This window comes from Pantherophis guttatus, chromosome 2 (genome assembly GCF_059756535.1).
Source record: "Pantherophis guttatus breed Tessera chromosome 2, ASM5975653v1, whole genome shotgun sequence".
In the NCBI taxonomy this organism is placed as follows: Eukaryota; Metazoa; Chordata; class Lepidosauria; order Squamata; family Colubridae; genus Pantherophis; species Pantherophis guttatus.
The window spans coordinates 43,653,708-43,672,041 of NC_142064.1; the positions used below are offsets into that span (position 1 = coordinate 43,653,708).

At 36.2% G+C, this 18,334-nt stretch overlaps 1 protein-coding gene across 3 annotated transcripts in view; it reads right to left on the reverse strand.

The window, feature by feature from the left end:
• Positions 1-18,334, reverse strand: part of KIAA0825 (KIAA0825 ortholog) — a 161,897-nt gene that overhangs the window by 114,160 nt on the left and 29,403 nt on the right. For all 3 annotated transcript variants that reach the window (XM_034440675.3, XM_034440674.3, XM_034440676.3), the window contains exons 6-11: positions 17,304-17,365; positions 16,264-16,491; positions 12,919-13,184; positions 10,512-10,662; positions 8,752-8,942; positions 6,164-6,346 (exon numbers count right to left, since the gene is read on the reverse strand). In XM_034440675.3, the coding sequence (XP_034296566.2) occupies positions 6,164-6,346; positions 8,752-8,942; positions 10,512-10,662; positions 12,919-13,184; positions 16,264-16,491; positions 17,304-17,365 (1,081 nt within the window). The remainder of the gene's footprint in view (positions 1-6,163; positions 6,347-8,751; positions 8,943-10,511; positions 10,663-12,918; positions 13,185-16,263; positions 16,492-17,303; positions 17,366-18,334) is intronic.

Genomic DNA, 18,334 nt, shown 5'->3' on the forward strand with positions numbered 1-18,334 from the left:
TTATAGCCAGACTAAAGTGACAGAAAAAAAGACAGACCTGGCTCTGTTTCTTGCTTCATTCTTTTCTCCCTCAGTTACATTCCAGCTAGACTGATCAGGGAGTCCAGCAGCCAGACCAAATGATGATGGGCATCCCAAAAAAGATACTTCTGTGTGATCAGAATTTAGATAGTAACCAGAAGCAGGGACAGTGCTCAATGAGTAAACCAAGGGAGAGACTCTTTTAGGGGATTCACCTTCTATACCCAGCTCTAGTGCTTCACTGGCTCATTTGGTTTCATTTTCCTGCTCTGCTGATTGATAATGCATTACTTTAGTTAGTAGATGTTCTTTATATATAATATATGCTATAGCAGCTGCCTCGTGTTTCAAAGCTGGGGGAAGCATCTGTGGAAGTATCTGATATCAAGGAAAAATTCCATATTACGATGGTGTTATTCTTCTGTAATATGTGACAAGGTGAGAAGTGATCTTGTAAATTTCAGCACTGGTGTGAAATTATGAGTTGCCTAAATAATGATCTAATAGATGCCTCATAAAATTCAAATTGTTGAAAATCTCCTTAAATTACATGTGATATCAAGATTCATGAATTTAGACTATTTTTTCAAACTCACAAAAATACTTTTAACTACTAAGACTGCATATTTTTTTCAAAAGAAAAGATACTGTATTTAGTATCTTTAGTAAGAGCTAAATAAAAAGTTTCTTTTGACTCAACCTGACTCCTGGTGACTTTATAGACACCTCATTTGTTTTCTTTGAAATAATATGTAGAAATACCGCAAAGTGGGTAATTCCAGGCACAGTTATCTATCCTGTTTTCCAAGTGTTCTGGAGCAGGGGGGCTTAATCTTCTAAAGGAAATTATTTTATGAATGAGAGACTGTAAGGTGAGCAGAATGCTGCTTAGAAATCCTAAATTCTCTCATCATATTTAATGTAAATTATAGTAAAACAAGTGTTCCATCTGAAGTACAGGTAAGCCTGCACTTACAACAGTCTATTTAGTGATCACTCAAAATTACAATAGTACTGAAAAAATGACTTATGACAGTTTTTCACACTTATGACCATTGCACCATCCCCATGGTCATCTGATCAAAATTCAGCCAATTGGCAACTGACTCATATTTATGACGGTTGCAGTGTCCTGGGGTCATATGATCAACTTTTGTTACCTTCTGACAAGCAGAGTCAATGGGGAAGCAAGATTTACTTAACAACTGTGTTACTAACAATTGCAGTGATTCACTTAACAAGTGTGGTAAAGGTCATAAAATGGAGCAAAACTCACTTAACAAATGGCTCACTTAACATCAGAAATTTTGGGTTCAATTGTGCTCCTATGTGTATTAGCAGACTGATATTTAAACTTTAGGGCACAGGGAACAGCTAAATGCTTTTCTTCCAGAGAGAAAATGATTAGATTTTGATTGAGAGGGAGAGGGGATGGGTAATCTTGCCTTACATTACATATGAGGTCACAGATTTTTACATTCTTTTTTTACAATTCCTCTATACAGTAGTATAATTTCCAAGAAATCTTTCTTTAAAAAATTGAAGAAATTGGGGAAATTACCGAATTGACAATGAATCCTGCTATTGGTTAGCTTTCCATTTTTCCTAAAACATATTGAGGCAGCATAACAAATGGATTTAATATAGAGCAACAGATTATTGTAGCAAAACACTGGAAAATTGATGTTCTTAAAAGTGTGGAAAGAGAAAAAGAGAAAAAAGAGAAAAAAAAAACCTTGAAAACTATTACAATTAAGCGTTCATTTCAGAACTAAAACAAATAAAAGAAAATGTGCAGAAAACTGATCCATAAAACTGCTGAGAATAAGGCACAATTGAACAGATAGCATCATCAACATTCTTGTGAATTTATCGGTCAATGATAATAACAAAATCAGCTAATACTTCAAGCAGTTACTTGTCTGCTGGTAGCTGTCCAACTGCATTTCAGCTGGTCAAATAAGGCATGTAATAAATTCAGTTTAGTAAAACTGATCACAATTGCTTAGCTATTATTACTCTATTTTTCCCTGAACAAATTACCTGTGTACAAATGTCATTCTGGATAGATTCAGTGGTTAACGTTCTTTTACTTCTGATTAAAATCACATATATTCTTTATCTTCTATATTTTTAGTAGCACTGATGCCTTATTTGGTCATCTGAAGAAAGAAATGCAGCTGGAGGGTTACCAGCAGCCAAGTAGCTGCTTGAAGTGTTGGCTGGTTTCTTTATTATGATTGACCAAGTACCTCACAAGAAATTTCAATCCTTGCAATTTCATATACCCTCCCATTCTTTTCATATGAGATGAAATACTCCCAGAGAAAAAGAACAGTACAGCACCCATTTGATTCAGATAACTATGGAGATTCTCAATCAGAACTGAAGAAGCTTCTTGGATGAAAAATGAAACTTGTCAAGGAAAAAGAAAGCCCAGGTGCCATTTAATTTAGATAGCTTATTTACATATGCAAATCAGCATAGCTTATGAATCACTAAGTGAAAAAGATTCTATTGTAACAACATGCTTAATGATTGACTGTCAAAAAACCCCACTAAAATTTAGGAAGAGCCCCCCTATTTTGCCAAAAATACAATAAAACTTTAGAAACAACACCTGAAGCATACCCAGACTTCAAAAAAAAAATTGAAATAGAATATGAACAATGTCATACTCAATAAGCAGCATTTCTGTATGGAAAATGCTGAATGTCTTTGGCTCTATAAACACTCAGTTTGATCACAATATACAAAGTCTTTGTGGGTGCAACAAATTGCACAGGCTTATTCATTGCCATTCCTTTCAATTAAATTTTGAAAGCTAATGGTTCACACTTAAACAAATGAAGCAATCCAATAATTCTTTGTACTAAATATACAGCAACTCCTCCTTAAGGGTCCAAAATATCCATATTAATTATCTATTAATTTGAAGGGTGACCAGAAGAAGCCAGAAGTGTAAATCCCTGAGGATATAACATTTCTTCTCATCAACAATCAACTGCTTTGAACGGCTTCATCTTGTCTACAATAAAGATTCTAAATTAGCTGAGTTTTGTCTCTAATTCTTCTATCAAGTCATACCAAGGCAACAAACTGAACAATCATATATCAGGAGAGCTATATTTTTCTGCTGAATTTTGGTCAAGAAGGCCGGCACTTTCATCCAAAATGTTCATATAATTTTCAAGTGAATTGTATTTAACTACAAAAACTTTATTTCAAGTTAATTTATTCATGAATGCACAAGAAAACTGATGTGAAAATTTTACAGAAATCAGTAAATACACTATTCTATTAGTATTTTATCAGTCAGAAAAGAACAATCATATTATTTAACTATTAGGTAATATTTGATGTTCCCCGATAGCAATGCTAAGCAAAGTACAATATGTCAATTTTTAAAAAGATTTATTAATATTTTCTTTTCCTTTATCCTCTTACTGTATATTATGGCACTCTACTAATAAAAGGAATTTTTTGTCTGGAAGAATAACAAAAAAAGTATGTAGCTTGAAGGCTTCAAAATGAATTAGAGCCAAACTGGTCACTATCATAACATTATTTATTGATTGTGGCAAAGCACGCCTCAGTTCTCTGAGGAATGGAAACTGGCTATCAAGAGCATGTGTAACAGGATGTTAGATGTATTATTTGTGCAAGTATTTATTAATCAATAGTTACAGTTACCAAAAAGTAATATCCATTGGATTTAAGTTTAGAAACAGGCAGTTATCTTGTTCATCCTAATCTCAAAGGAAATGCTGCCACTTGGTCTCTGAGACCATGTGCTTGGTTTCATGCAACTTAAAAGAAAAAATATATTTTCCTGAACTGCAACAGATGAGGACCATAAAAACTGTATACATAATATACAACATATAATTGAGAGGGACAGGGACAGGGACAGGGACAGGGAGAGTCACATGTTCTTTTAAAGATGGTACAGATCTGGTCAGATACATTTGGCTACTTTTGGTATAATTTTGTTTTACACAGAATTCTTGTTATATTTTTATACTTTATCTCAAGTTTCTAGATTTTATATTTTTCTGGTTTTTTAATTTATCTTTCTTTCTGTAGGCTCAGTTTTTAAATTTTTCCTTTTCAGAAGTGTTCTATCTGTTCTGCCCTTGTCTAAATGACTGCAGATACAAGGCCTATTTGCCTAAGCTGGGTGTTGGCAACCCGCGGCTCTGGAGCCGCATGCAGCTCTTTGGGCCCTCTGCTGTGGCTCCCTGTCCCATCACCGGTTGGTCCTTCCCCTCACCCCTTTTATTTCTTTTTTGGATATTTTTGGAAATCCAGGCTAGCTGAGGAACGATTGCCAGCCGCAGCATAGCCCCTTTGGGCAACCCTACTCCCCCTCCCCTTCTCATGACCCCCTGGCTGGCTGTGGCTGAGCTGGGAGCATGCGCACGCACAGGGAGACCCTCCTCAAGTAAGCACCAAAGCGCAAGAAAGGTGCAGACGGTCACTCGCTTAAGGACGGTCTCCCTGCTCAGCCACAGCCAGCCAGGGGGTCATGAGAGGAGGAGGGGGAGGAGGGTCACTGGAGAGTGCAGGAGAGAAGAGGCCCTGTACCTGCCTTCATGCCACATTTGTGTGTAAGGCAGCCTTCACTTCCTGCTGCTTTGGGCTGGAGTTCACGCCCTCTACGCTCGACCGAAGACCTGTCGGGGGTGGGGGATGACACGGCAAGGCAATGGCCCGAGCCTCAGTGCAGGAGAGAAGCTGTGTCCTGTTAAGACCCTTAAGCGCGCACGCCTTTGCTGCGCTTTGGCGCTCGGTTGCTGAGGGTCTCCCCACTCCCCGGCCAGGAGGTCATGAGAAGGGAAGGAGGAGGGAAGGAGGAGGGAAGGAGGAGGACGGTCACCCGAAGGGAAGCCTTTGCCATTGCTGGCGATCTTTCTTCAGCCAGCCTGGATTTCCAAAAAGAATAAATAAAAGGAGTAGCGAAGTGCGCCCATGAAGAGTTTGCTAGTTTGGCACGGCCGCGGCTTTCCAAGACACACACATACACACACACACACACATAGGGGGGGAGAGAAAGAGAGAGAGAGAGAGAGAGAGACATAGAGAGATACACACAGAGTGATACACAGAGAGGGGGTGACAGAGAGACACAGTGATATACAGAGAGAGAGGGAGAGAGAGACACAGAGGGAGAGAGAGACACAGAGGGGGGAGAGAGGAGAGATGGGGGAGAGATATAGAGAGGGGAAGTGGGGAAGATACGGAGAGGGACAGAGAAAGAGGGACAGAGAGATTCAGAAGGGGGAGAGAGAAGGGGGGAGAGAGCGGTGAAGATAGGGAGAGGGAGAAAGAGAGACAGACAGAGAGAGAGAGAATGGTTTTGTGGCTGGGTAGGCATGGTTAGGGGTCAAGCAATTGTGTGGGACTGAGTGACATCAACTTGGCCAAGCCCACCCAGGTTTTGTGGCTCCCGGTGTGTTTTTTTTTCTGTGGGAAATAGGTCCAAATGGCTCTTTGAGTGTTTAAGGTTGCAGACCAGAGGTGGGTTTCAGGAGGTTCTGACCAGTTCTGGGGAACCGGTCATGGAAATTTTGAGTAGTTCGGACAACTGGTAAATACCACCTCTGATTGGCCCCGCCCCCATCTATTCTCTGCCTCCCAAATCCCAGCTGATCGGGAGTAAATAGGGATTTTGCAATAACCATCCCCTGGATTGGGGAGGGAATGGAGATTTTACAGTATCCTTCCCTTGGAGTGGGGTGGGAATGGAGATTTTACAGTATCTTTCCCCTGCCACGCCCACCAAACCACACCCATCAAGACATGCCACGCCCAAGCCACATCCACAGAACCGCTAGTAAAAAATTTTGAAACCCACCACTGTTGCAGACCCCTGGCCTAAGCCCTATGTGCAATGTAAACAGCTGAGTCAATTACTGAATCAGATGATTCACAAGTATTAACACATACTAAGGAATTAAGATGTAAAAACTGAATGCAAATTAACTACACTTACTAAAGTAGTATGTAATTAATGGAAGAAATCAATGCTTGGACTTTGGGGCTTTATTATCATATTATAAATCAGCCATTAAACAAAGAGAGACAATTGTCACTCCTATTATAGGCTAAATGTATGTTAATCTTGAAGAATCACACTTACTTGTACAAATTCTCTAGTGGTGAAGTTAAAACAAGAGCAGCTGCTAGTAAATTATTGCAGTATCTGTGGATATTATAAATACGAGGATTTCTGTCTTTATGTGGATCTAAAAGTTCTTGCGTGGAACCACAAACTGACCACAGCATGTTTTCACAGGTCATCAGGATTGCTGTGACATCTGTTCTGTAAGAGATAAAACTCTGGAAATAATCTAGCAATATAATATAATCCATAATCATGACTTATTTGCCACATTCCAAAGGATATACTTTTTACTCTTAAAATTATCAGGATTCTTAGGCAAAAGTAAATGATTATAAGTAGCCCTTGACTTACAAACACTTGTTTAGTGACCAAAGTTACAACAGCACTGAAAAAAGTGGCTTCTGACTGTTTTTCACGCTTATTATGACACATGCAGCATCCCAGTGGTCACATGATCAAAATTCAGACGTTTGGTAACTGGCAAAACTCACTTAACAACTGTCTTGCTTAGCAATGGAAATTTTGGACTCAATTGTGGTCATAAGTGGAAGACTATCTGTATAATAATATAGTAGAAGAGACCCATCTTATAAAGCAACGCCCCCAGAAAAAAAAAGAACTAGAATCATACTCAGACTTACTTCAAACAATTCACTAGCAAAATGTAATTAATATAGTCTCTAATATTTGCTCTATATACGTGGATCACGTCACTCCATAAAGATGAAAAGGAAAGCAATTTTTTCGTATACATGCTGAATTCTGGATCAGAATTATTATTTGCTAACATTTATTAGGTAACATTTAGTTTTTATTTTAAAAACACATTCAACAATATAATTTAACTTGCCTATTCCATATACAGTATATGTTGTCAGCTGAAGCTGTTTCAATGAATACAATCAACACTTATCTACATTTTCAATCTGTTCAGTAATGGATGTCATTTCTTATCACTGCCTCTTAAAAATTTTCAAAGCCAATACTAAGTATAAATATGATACGTAATATTTAATGGATTTCACCTATAGATTTTAATTTATTTAATATTATGTTTGCTTTGCAATTTTAAGTACTCAATTTTTTTTAATATTTTCATATGCATTTTTTTTCCTTCTTCTATTTCCTTCTTTTTCTTTCAATCTTATTCGGTTCTCCATAGAACACAATACTATGTTAGGATGCCCACCTCTGGCTGTCACAAGAGTAACTTGCAATTAAAAGACAGTCAGACCATATACTTAGATGACAAACTGTATCTCACTGATATAACTGGCAAAGGCTTTATTTCAAAACAGCAAATGTGAGAGCAAAAGTACATATCTGCAATCATCTCTTTAAAAAGACTGAGTGACTGTAATATGCTACCTGATACAGAAACATCTGCTCCTGCCTAGGACTGAACTCTCAACCTTCCAAGTGGAAAGCAAGTGTCTTCACCTCTAGGCCACCACTCAGCTTTAGCATATAACAAGCATATATTCATTTGGACTGGCTGGACTCCTGATTTCTTCCACTTGACAGGAGCTGGTGCTGCTCATATAACAGTGTTGTAATTTGGGTAAACTGTGGGATGCCCACAACTGCACATGTTGCTGCATTCTGGACCAGTTGCAGTTTCTGGATGGTTTTCAAAGGCAGCTCTATTTTATTGTGTGTTGCAATAATCCAATTGGGAGGTGACTAAGGCATGAGTGACCATGAGTAAGATTTGGATAACTTCCATACAGTCTCTAGCTTTTGCTGTTTTGGGAAGGTTGCTGAAAGGGCAGAGGGATTCCAGCTGTGGCATGCCCTGGATGAAGTAGATTATCTGGACCTGTATTAATCAGGACTGAGGTCCGTAGTACTGCGACAAAATTTGTTGCACTGTTTACCAGTTGGCTTCTAGATGCAATTCCAGATTCTGGTTATTGCCCATAAAGCCCTTCGTATGTCAAGGACCACTTACCTCTAGTTTTTACGATCCATTATAATCAGACATAGTGGGCACGCTCCAGGTCCTTCCAATTAATCAATGTCATGTTAGGGAAATGTACTTTTCCTGTTGTGGTGCCTGCACTCTGGAATAGCATCCACCAAAGATCCATACAACTCCTACCCTGATAGTGTTTGAAAGGTTGTTGAAAATTTAACGTTATTCCTATGCCTGGTTGAATGGTAGCTGATAAGTCCCTATTGTTTTTTGGGGGGGTGGGGGTGGGGAGTTGTACCTTTTCTTTTTTTAAAATTGTCTTTATTTTTTAACAGTCTCTAATGTTAAAAAAATAAAACATAAACCACCCAGAATCATTTCAAGTTGGACACCCTCAGAATTTAATAAAATAGAAATAAATAAAGTAAAATAACCTTCTATCAAATGTATGATCAAACATCTGGCTGTTTTACTTTATACATTTTGATTTCAATAGGATTTTAATGTGTTCTTTTTGTTTTTATCTTTAAATTAATTGCCTTTAAATTATAATTTTTTAAAAAAAATATGATTTTAATATTATTTTAACTGTAACACTCCTCTTTCATTTCTAATAGCTGTTTTTAGTTAAGAATAAGCTACTGTTGCTATCATCTCATTGAAAGTACATAACTTGATAAATTATTACCTTATTTGTGGCGTCCTTTTGTAACTGGGCTGGGCCTGAAAATATCTGCAAGCCAAAAGTGCTAATGATTCTTCCAGCACTTCTGTTAGAATTTCCTGAGCTAATTCAGGAGATAGAACAGTCCATAGGTCATGTTGAAGAGCATAGCAGAAATAATGCCACATATGGATAGAAAATGAGCATCTTTCTCCCTGGCAAAACAACCAAAGATTAAACAATAGAAACCTATCTTCCTCAATATCAGTTGGATTCTCTCAATAAAATCGAGACTGAAAAGAAACTGCTGAAGAACAAAAGATGCTGAGTTAAACTCCCCACAATATTTAAAACAGATTGTGACTTTTAAAAACCCTACAGCTTATGCTATATTAGTTAGAAGTCACCATTTTTACATTAATCCAAATAATAGAAATTTGAATTACTATAAAACATTTTTTCCAGATTTAAAATGATTGCCAGTACTAAAATGTGTCCAAACACCAATTCTGCAGTGATGAAAGCAAATTTCCCTGTAAAATGTAGGAAGCTATGGGATAGTTGCTCCTTTTTATGTGTTTGTTGCTGAGAATAGTTTTCAGTAAACTTAATATATCTTTAGGTACTCCAGTTTCCTAAACCACTTACTGTATTTTTCGCACTATAAGACACACTTTTCCCCCCAAAAAATGTGGGTGGAAATGTCTGTGCGTCTTATAGAGCATAGGGAGGAGAGGTTGGTGCGGCGGTAGCAATAGCTGCCACCACCTGTCACTGCTGCCACCGCTTGCCGCCACCAGGGAAAGCTGGAACCTTCGCTGCCAAGCAGCTGCTGGTGGTGATCAGCGGCGGCACCGAAGATGATTGGCAGCAATAGGCAGCGGCAGCAATAGGCAGTGGTAATCCCCACCGCCTAGAACAGCCGATCGGCAGTATTCTGGGAGGCTGATCCAACCACCAATCAGCTGCTTGGCAGGGAAGGCTCCAGTGTTCCCTGCTGGCGGCAGCAGCTGAGCTCAGCTGGTAGGGGCAACAGAGCAGAACTCTGATGAGCCACGTGCTGGGGCTGTGATAACGTGCTGATGCTGACCAGGCTGTTTGCTGTTTGCTGCAAGGACACTAGCCAGATGAATACCAGATGGCTGCTGGGAGGCAGAGGCAGATTTTTTTCCCCTTGTTTTCCTCCTCTAAAGCTAATGTGTGTCTTATAGTCTGGAGCGTCTTATAGTGTGAAAAATACAGTACTTCCAGATTATGGATTCTTATCCACTTCAATTATTGAATTATGAATTAGTTGGTTCAGATAATTCATCAAGTTGGTGAAATGATTAATAAACAATATGCAATTACACTTTTTGTAGATAAACATTTTCAGTAATAAAGCACTTCAGGGATTGTTTTAATCAGTCGCAACCTTAAAATATAAACTTAAATCCATAAGATTTACAGCAAATTAGAATACAATTTGCTGTAATCTTAATTAAGTCCAATTACTCTGGACTATTCCCTTTTTAACTTTGTGACATTTATATTAGGAACAGTGGAATCACACCTAACGCAGATATATAACAGGATATCTGGGAATCAGAAGAAGCTTATTGGCCTTGTGTTTTATATCCATTGAAAGATACATCAGGCAGGCAGGCAATTAGATGAGTGGATACAATCTTAAAACCACATTTTAAATCCATATTGTTTTGCATCTGTTTTTCAAATCAGTGAAAAATAAAGAAAAATAAACCACATTTGTATAAAAATGAAGGATAGTAAAGTTACTTTCGTACCTCATAAAAAGCTTTGTTGTCATCCCAGTAATGACTCTCAGCATCCTGTAAAATGCTTGTAACACACACTTGTATGCAATAGTTTGTAACTTGAAACTGAAGAATGCTGATCAGTTCCTTATACTGCTGGAGTAGTGCTAGAAATAAGGGCCTGTTCAATTGCAAAGATCATAGGGAACAATTTAAGAACACTCCTGTAAGGAGACAGCAATCTACAATTCTACAAATGGTTTAGATGATTAAATAAGCAATTATCTATTACCATTGATTCCACATTAACTTTAAAATCTTTTCACTACATATGCTCTTTTGAAAATACATGTAATTTTACAAATCTATACTATTTATAAGGTTAGAAGAAGACTTAATAAAGAAAAAAATACTTAGCTAAATAATCAGATATTTATTTTGCTATTATTAAAAGACATACTATTATTATACCTGATACCGCTAAACAACAGGGTTATTAATGTATAATTCATTTTTATTTAGACTGACAAAATGTTATACACTAATGTGAATTTAAAATTAAAATAAATATTAGGCTTGTAACTAACACACACACACACACACACACACACACACACACACACACACACAATCAGAATAATAGAATGACAGAGTTGGAGTGGAACTTGGAGATTGTATAGTCCAACTGCCTGCTAAGGCAGAAAAGCCTATACCATTTCAGACAAATGGTTGTGTCCAATCTCTTCTTAAAAACTTCCACTGTTGGAGTATTCACAACTTCTGGAGGCAAGTAGTTCCACTGATTAATTGATCTAACTGTCAGGAAAATGCATGTCCATGCATGTGATATAAGTATATACAGTATATAAACACACACTATCCATACATGTGATATAAACATACAGGTTATGGGGATAATTTTTAACTTCAAATATATGGCATAAGTAATATAAGGTGCAAAAATATGAAAGATTAAGCAAGGATAGGAAGTCATAAAGGCTAGTTATTGCATCGCCCCCTAGTATCGGACACAACGAGACAGGAGAAACTTTTACCTTTTACTAATAGCTAACTTAATTTTTTTAATTATCAATTTAAATTTTAACTAGTCACAAAATTTAACTTCAACTTTTTAAAATAATAAATGAAAAGCTTTTTTAAAAATGTATTCTTTTGTCAGTATCTTCCCTGACATAGCTGCTTTTTCTAGCCTTGGAATATTTTTAATTTCTCCTGTCATTTACTAAGTACTTAGACAGAACAACAAATCAGCCAATGAAAACAATTTGTGCTCCTTAATCTATTGGTCTAGAACAGGAGTGTTGAACTCAATTTCATTGAGGGCCACATCAGGATTGTGTTTGAGCTTGAGGGGGCGTGGCGAGGGGGGGCATGGCCAGCTCGACGTCACTCAGGTTAGGGGTGCGTGTAATGGCCTGAGCTCTTCCAGCAAAAATGAGCCCCCGAGCTCCATTTTCAGCTGTGACAGTTTCCTGCAACCCTCTGCCAGAAAAAATGGCATTCTGCAACCCTCTGCCAGTGAAAACAGAGCTTGGGAGGTCCGGCTACAGCCCTTCTGAGCTCCATTTTCATTGACAGAGGCATCGGCCGGTCCTTTGCTATTTCCAGGGTGGCTGCGCAGTCCAGATCTAACCACCCCGTGGGCCCCTGGGCCTTGAGTTTGACACCCCAGTCTAGAAGAAATACTGAAATGTCATTAAATATATTATTGTTATAAACCTATCAAAGCAAGTGCTGGTAGGATTTGTGGCAGAAGATTTTTCTGAATTTTGAATGCTTTTATAGTAGTACTAAATTTCCTGCAATTGAAATTCATTCATAATGATGTTACTGTGTTACAATAAATGCCTGTTTTAAAAATATCAGTAATTTGGAGGAAATTATCAGGTGGCATTTTTTTACTGTCTGAAGCCTTGGGGCCAAAATATGGCTTCTAGGCTCATGCCTCAGCATCCAATGAAACTGACTGAGACAGGAAGATCATTTTATTTCAATTTATTCAGAACATTCTGATTAAAAGACATTCTTCTCATTCAAAGAGGGAACTTCAAGACCCAGCTTTCAGTCCCTTTTATAGTTAACACATCAAAGGAAATTACAAGAGAAAAATTGATTGGATAAGACAAAAGTGAGCCCTCCTTTCCATAAAAAATCAGTTACATGGAATTATGTCAGATGACATACCTTAATAGAAGAGACCTACAAAATGCCTCTCCTGCCAGATCTGATGGAATGGGTAGATGTAACTAGTAAGGGGAGGTTTCTCAAATATCCCCCAAGGAATACTTCACATTTAAATATCAACACTCAGTTCTAGTAGCAAATTAGGTCAAAATTTAGCCAGAATAGATCATAAAGGAAGTTGAAAGAAAAAATAATAATGAAAACACATTGTTATCACTGAAAAGAGACTTACTTTCCAGAGTCCACTTTCATTTCATTTTGATACATTTTAAAACGCTGATATATATGTACTGCTGTGGAAAGAATGATATATAAATTCTGAAGTGGAGCTCTTGTGGGAACATCTTTACTTCTCTCTTCCAGTCTGGTCAGGAGAGCTGTTGCCACTTTGTTGCAAGCCTCTATAAAGTTTGCTCTAATTTCCTGGAAAAATTCAACTGTGCATGCCAGAGCCAATGGGAGCAACATGTCAAGTACTTCCATGATGTCCGAACAAAACTAAGAAATATAAATGTTGGGATTCACTTATTTTTAATTCCAAATATTTTCAATGATACACAGGGCATACTATGTATCATTGAAATGTATACTTGACATATAAAACAAATCAATATTGAAATCATTTTATTTTCTTGTACTAAAATACATGGATGAAGTACAAAGAAATATATCTTGTAGATATTAAGAACATGTTAAAAAATGTCACTTGTGACATTTTTTAATGGAAATATATCTGATCTGCAGTTGTATACATTAATTTCTAACCAATGACTGAATAGACAAAACCTAATTACATTCAAATAGGCAATATGCCAAGCTTATTAAACAGGAAGACAATTCAAATTTAAGTAAGTCTCTCTCTCTCACAGAAAGAGCTGATAGAGAAAATTATATATTCAAATCCATACAAAAACCCTGTACAGTAGCCAGCTTCTCCAAATTTGTAAAAAAAATCCCATAACTTCCACTTGAAACTAATCTTAGTAATTTCTCGTCCCCAAATGACTATTTGTGACACATACATGTATGTGTATGTATGTACGCAAGAACATATGCATTAGAACCTATACTCCAAAAGGTCTGGGATAGGTGAAAATAATCTTCAGTAACTGAATTAACAATTACTACGTAAAATTAATTGCATCTACCTATATCAACAATTTTCTCTTTTATTCACAAACTATTTTCAGACACATTGCTCTCCCACATCCCAACAGCAGTAGAAGAAATGACCATGGCTATAGAACAGGGGTGTCAAAATCGCGGCCTGTAAGCCGGATGCGTCACGTGTTGGCCATGCCGACGTCCAGTTTAGCCAAGGGGGGGAAGTCGTGATACGTCACATGACAAAGCTGTGACGACATGAGTTTGACACCCCTGCTATAGAAGGAAAAGGAAGCAGAAGGCTGGGAAGAGAAGAAAAGATAGAGACATGGATGAGGCAAGAGATAGGTAATTGGGCACTGAAAGAAATAAAGACAAAGAAGATCTATTTAAACACCACAAAAGAATTAAATTCAACAGGCAAGCAGTCTTTATCTTGAAAGGCATCCATCTTTTCAGCAGCAGTTTTATAGTAACATTCCTGACCCTTTTGTTTTGTTTTCTGTCACTGTGAATAACACTCCTCAATTTATATGTACCGTATTTTTCGGAGTATAAGACGTACCTTTCCCCCCCCTTAAAAGGGGGTGAAAATTTAGGTGCGTCTTATACACCGAATGTAGCCCTGCCCACCCACTGGCCCCCACCCTTTGGCCTGTGCCTCGCAGCAGTTACCTCCTTGCAAGCAAACAGCAAGAAAAAAACAGCTCCTTTCAGGTTCAGCATAAGCAAATTAGCACAAGTTGATTAGATTGACCTCCCGACTCTCAGCTGATTTGTTCTCAGCTGTTTTGCGCAGGGCTCTGCTGCTTGCTGCAAAGTGCTGGAGCAGATTTTTTTTCCCTTGTGCTAATCAAGCTATGCTGAAAGCGAAACTGAAAGTAAAGCAGGCTGTTTGCTGCAAGGAAAAATGAGGCAGAGGGAGATTTCTTTTTCTTCTTTTTCCTCACTAAAAAAGGTGAAAACAATGGGGAATTTAGGGCAAAAGAGGAGAAGATTTTAAAACACAAAAGAAAAAAAGGAGAAAGAAAAAGGCAAAAATAAAAATGGGAAGAAAGAAAAAGAAATGAAAGAGAAAGATGTTATACATATTTAGAATTGAAATATGAATAGTAGTAAGAAATAAATGGGAAATCATGATTGTAAAAATGAAATAAATAATAATTGGAATATTTGTCTTTGTATTTTTGAAATCTAGACAATGATAAGTTTTTATTTATTTATTTATTTTTTGAAATATGAATAAGTATAAACTGTAACAATTGAAATACCTTTAATGGTATATGGTGGTGAAAGTAAAAAGGATTAAGTTGTAGCTTGGATAACAGCTAGAACATTTTAAAATTTAATTAGGGAAATTGTTAACGATTGAAATATTTTTAATTATATATTGTGATGAAAGTAGAAATGATTAAGTTGTGATTTGGAGGATTATATGGGCAAAACTATTTGGGTTATTGGGAGAGTTTAAGATGTGAAAATGAGTAACATAAGGGGAAAGCTCTATTTAACTAGGGAATTGTAATAATTGAGATACTATTAATTGTATATTGTGTTGAAAGCAGAAATGGTTAAATTGGGAGGGGGTTTAAAAAAAATTAAAAAAAGAAATGGTTAAATTGTGGTTTGGAGGAATATATGGGGGAAATTATTTGGTTTATTATTATTGGTAAATATAATTAATTGATTTGTAAGACATTGGATTGCATGGAAATAATTGGAATATTCATATTCATATTGATTAATATACAAAAAAGATAGTTATATAATTAATTGACTTATATTAAAATGTTGAATTTGTATTAAACAACTGTAATATTACATAATTAACCAATGTGAGGATGGATATAAAAATATATGACAATGGGAAGGGGTATAATATAGAATAAAAGGGAAAAATTGAATTTGATTAAGATTAGAGATGAGGATGAAGGGTAATATTGGTTTTTTTTAAAAAACAGATGAAGAATAATTATGGCAAAAAAGAAATATAGAAATTGTAAATTTAATTGAAATGACTAAACACTGTTTAAATTTGTGAACCGGCCAAATACTCTGTTCAAAGAAAATACATTGTATGTTTGTTTGTATGTGTGTTTGTCTAAAAAATAAAAAAAAACTTTTTATAAAAAAAACAAAACAAAAAATGTAGGTGCGTCTTATACTCCGGTGCATCTTATACTCTGAAAAATACGGTAGTTATTTGGGAAGGGTGAATCTACTGGGTAAATATGGTACATCTTTTAAATCTTAATTCACTCCATTCCAAGCAGAATCTATTACAATAACCAAGCAACTCCAGCATACTCTAAGATGCTTACAGTAATAACTTACAACTTACAACTCCAATTAATTGACTGTTAAATAAACAAGACCAATGATGGTATTTATGAGTATTATTGGCTTTATAGGTACTTCCAACAAATATAATATCCTATAGAACCTCCAACCTCCATATTTTTTTGATACATGCCTTTGAAATCTGTTTTGGTTGCTCTTTCTCATGGACAACTCTCCAGGATTCATTCATGTTTTGTACATTTACAAGACACATCATATAATAAGTAGCTGAAGACTGTTCATTTTGTTCACGTTCAAGAATTTTACTGGAAAAATCTTCAACTGCAATTATTAAACTGTATGCTACTGAAGGGGACAGGTCTTTAAAAACATTTCTCCATCCAAACTCCAGCATGGTAGACTGAAATATAAATTTATACAATAAATATTTAACATACAAATGTGCAGTTTCGAATATCTATGCCAGTTTTAAACATCTATCTGGATTATCTGAAAGTAAATGACAGCAACAAAAAATAGGCAATTACTTTTGTATTTTCCCTACCCATTACATAATTTATTCTTGGGAACTTGACAGATGTCAAGTCTCAATATCATTCAGATAAATTTTGGACCTGGCTTGGAGAAGGAAAGGAAAAGCCAGAGTTAATTTGGAATATAATATAATATGACAAATTTTTAAGATTGTGATTCCTAGGCCCCAAAATATGGTGCATGGAATTGAGGGGGGCCCATTATTTTACCAAAGCTTTTACATGTTCATGCAAAGTGAGCAAACAATTGCCCTTTCCTACCAGCTCGATTGTGGTAGCACTAATACCAGAATTTTGTTTTTGTGCCAACCACAAGAAATATATACAAGTGTCTTTTATATGTAGTAAGCTGTATAGACTGTGCAAATAGGAAATAACTATCCCAAATTAACAAAATAACAGACTTCTTAAAGTCTTTTTTGTTAATTTCTTAAAAATCAACAAAAACATGGGGAAAATATTTCTGCATGTTTTAAGTAGGACTAAAATGGCTCATCAAAGTGTTCTATATTCTCAAAATTAATATTTTCACTCAAGCTTAAATTAAATTAGTTATCGTGCTGATATTAACATCTACATATAAGAGATTTGTAATAAATGTGTTAATAATCTATAGTGATGTGTACAGAGAAAAACTATCTCTCAGAATTAAAGTATTTTTAATTTTTATTTTACGCACCTTTTTAACCTTAAGAATATGCTCAGGAAATTCGCTGGATTCATTTTCATTTTTCAGAACTCCTGCAAAATATCAATAAAAATTAAGATTAATTTTGTGAAAAAACTTGTAACTTACAAACTTTCTGAAACATAAGTATGATCTATAAAGATGTTCTTAATTTAATTGAAAGCTGTTGGCAAAACAAATACTAAAATGGCCTCTGCACACAGGAGAAGGCCCTGTTACCAGGGATTGCTAGTGATGCAAAATGGTTTTTTCTGGCAATCCTTGATGTTTGAGACTAACTCTATCAATTTAGCTGGCAGATTTCATATTTTCAGAATATTGGGGGGAAGTGCTTCCCTCACAAAACATGGATTTTAAGCTAGCACTCCCTTTCCTAGTACATGTCCCAATGTCTAGAGAAAATAACTAGCAACATTTAGAACATGATTCTCCTTTTTTGTTGCTGTTTCTGGCTATTATTTATCTATGTGGTTTCTTGCTACAATTTATTTATCTAAGGATTTTGCAATCAATCAATCATCTATCAACTAATTTACAGCAAACACATGTGGCATGATATGAATGCTTACTGAACTCTCAGAGGCAACAGAAGCAGAAGTCATACTAAACAGGCTCTTAAACAGTAGATCTTGAGTGTCCCCAAACCTCTTCAATAGGAGATTCTATTGGTGTTTGGGAAGATATTGATGCTAGAGTTCTCTTCCCTCCATCCACACAATATAAATCCTCTATACAATTTGCACAAATGGAAACTGTTCCTTCTTCCTCACCCTACTTCCCAATCTAATACAAAGATTTTCAGCAGGAACAGAAATGAAGAAAGAGTGAAGGAGAAAACGAATGTAGAAAAGTGAGTCAGAAGAAAATGAATAGGAATGTCAGCTTTCCAGCATCATTAATTAATTATGCAAAATATTGTTTTCTGAAGAAATGGATCCTCCCATCTTAAAAATGATTACCATCTGTGGTAAAGAACATAAGGGACAACCATTCTGGATTGAAATAGGTTTTTTTTTCATAGA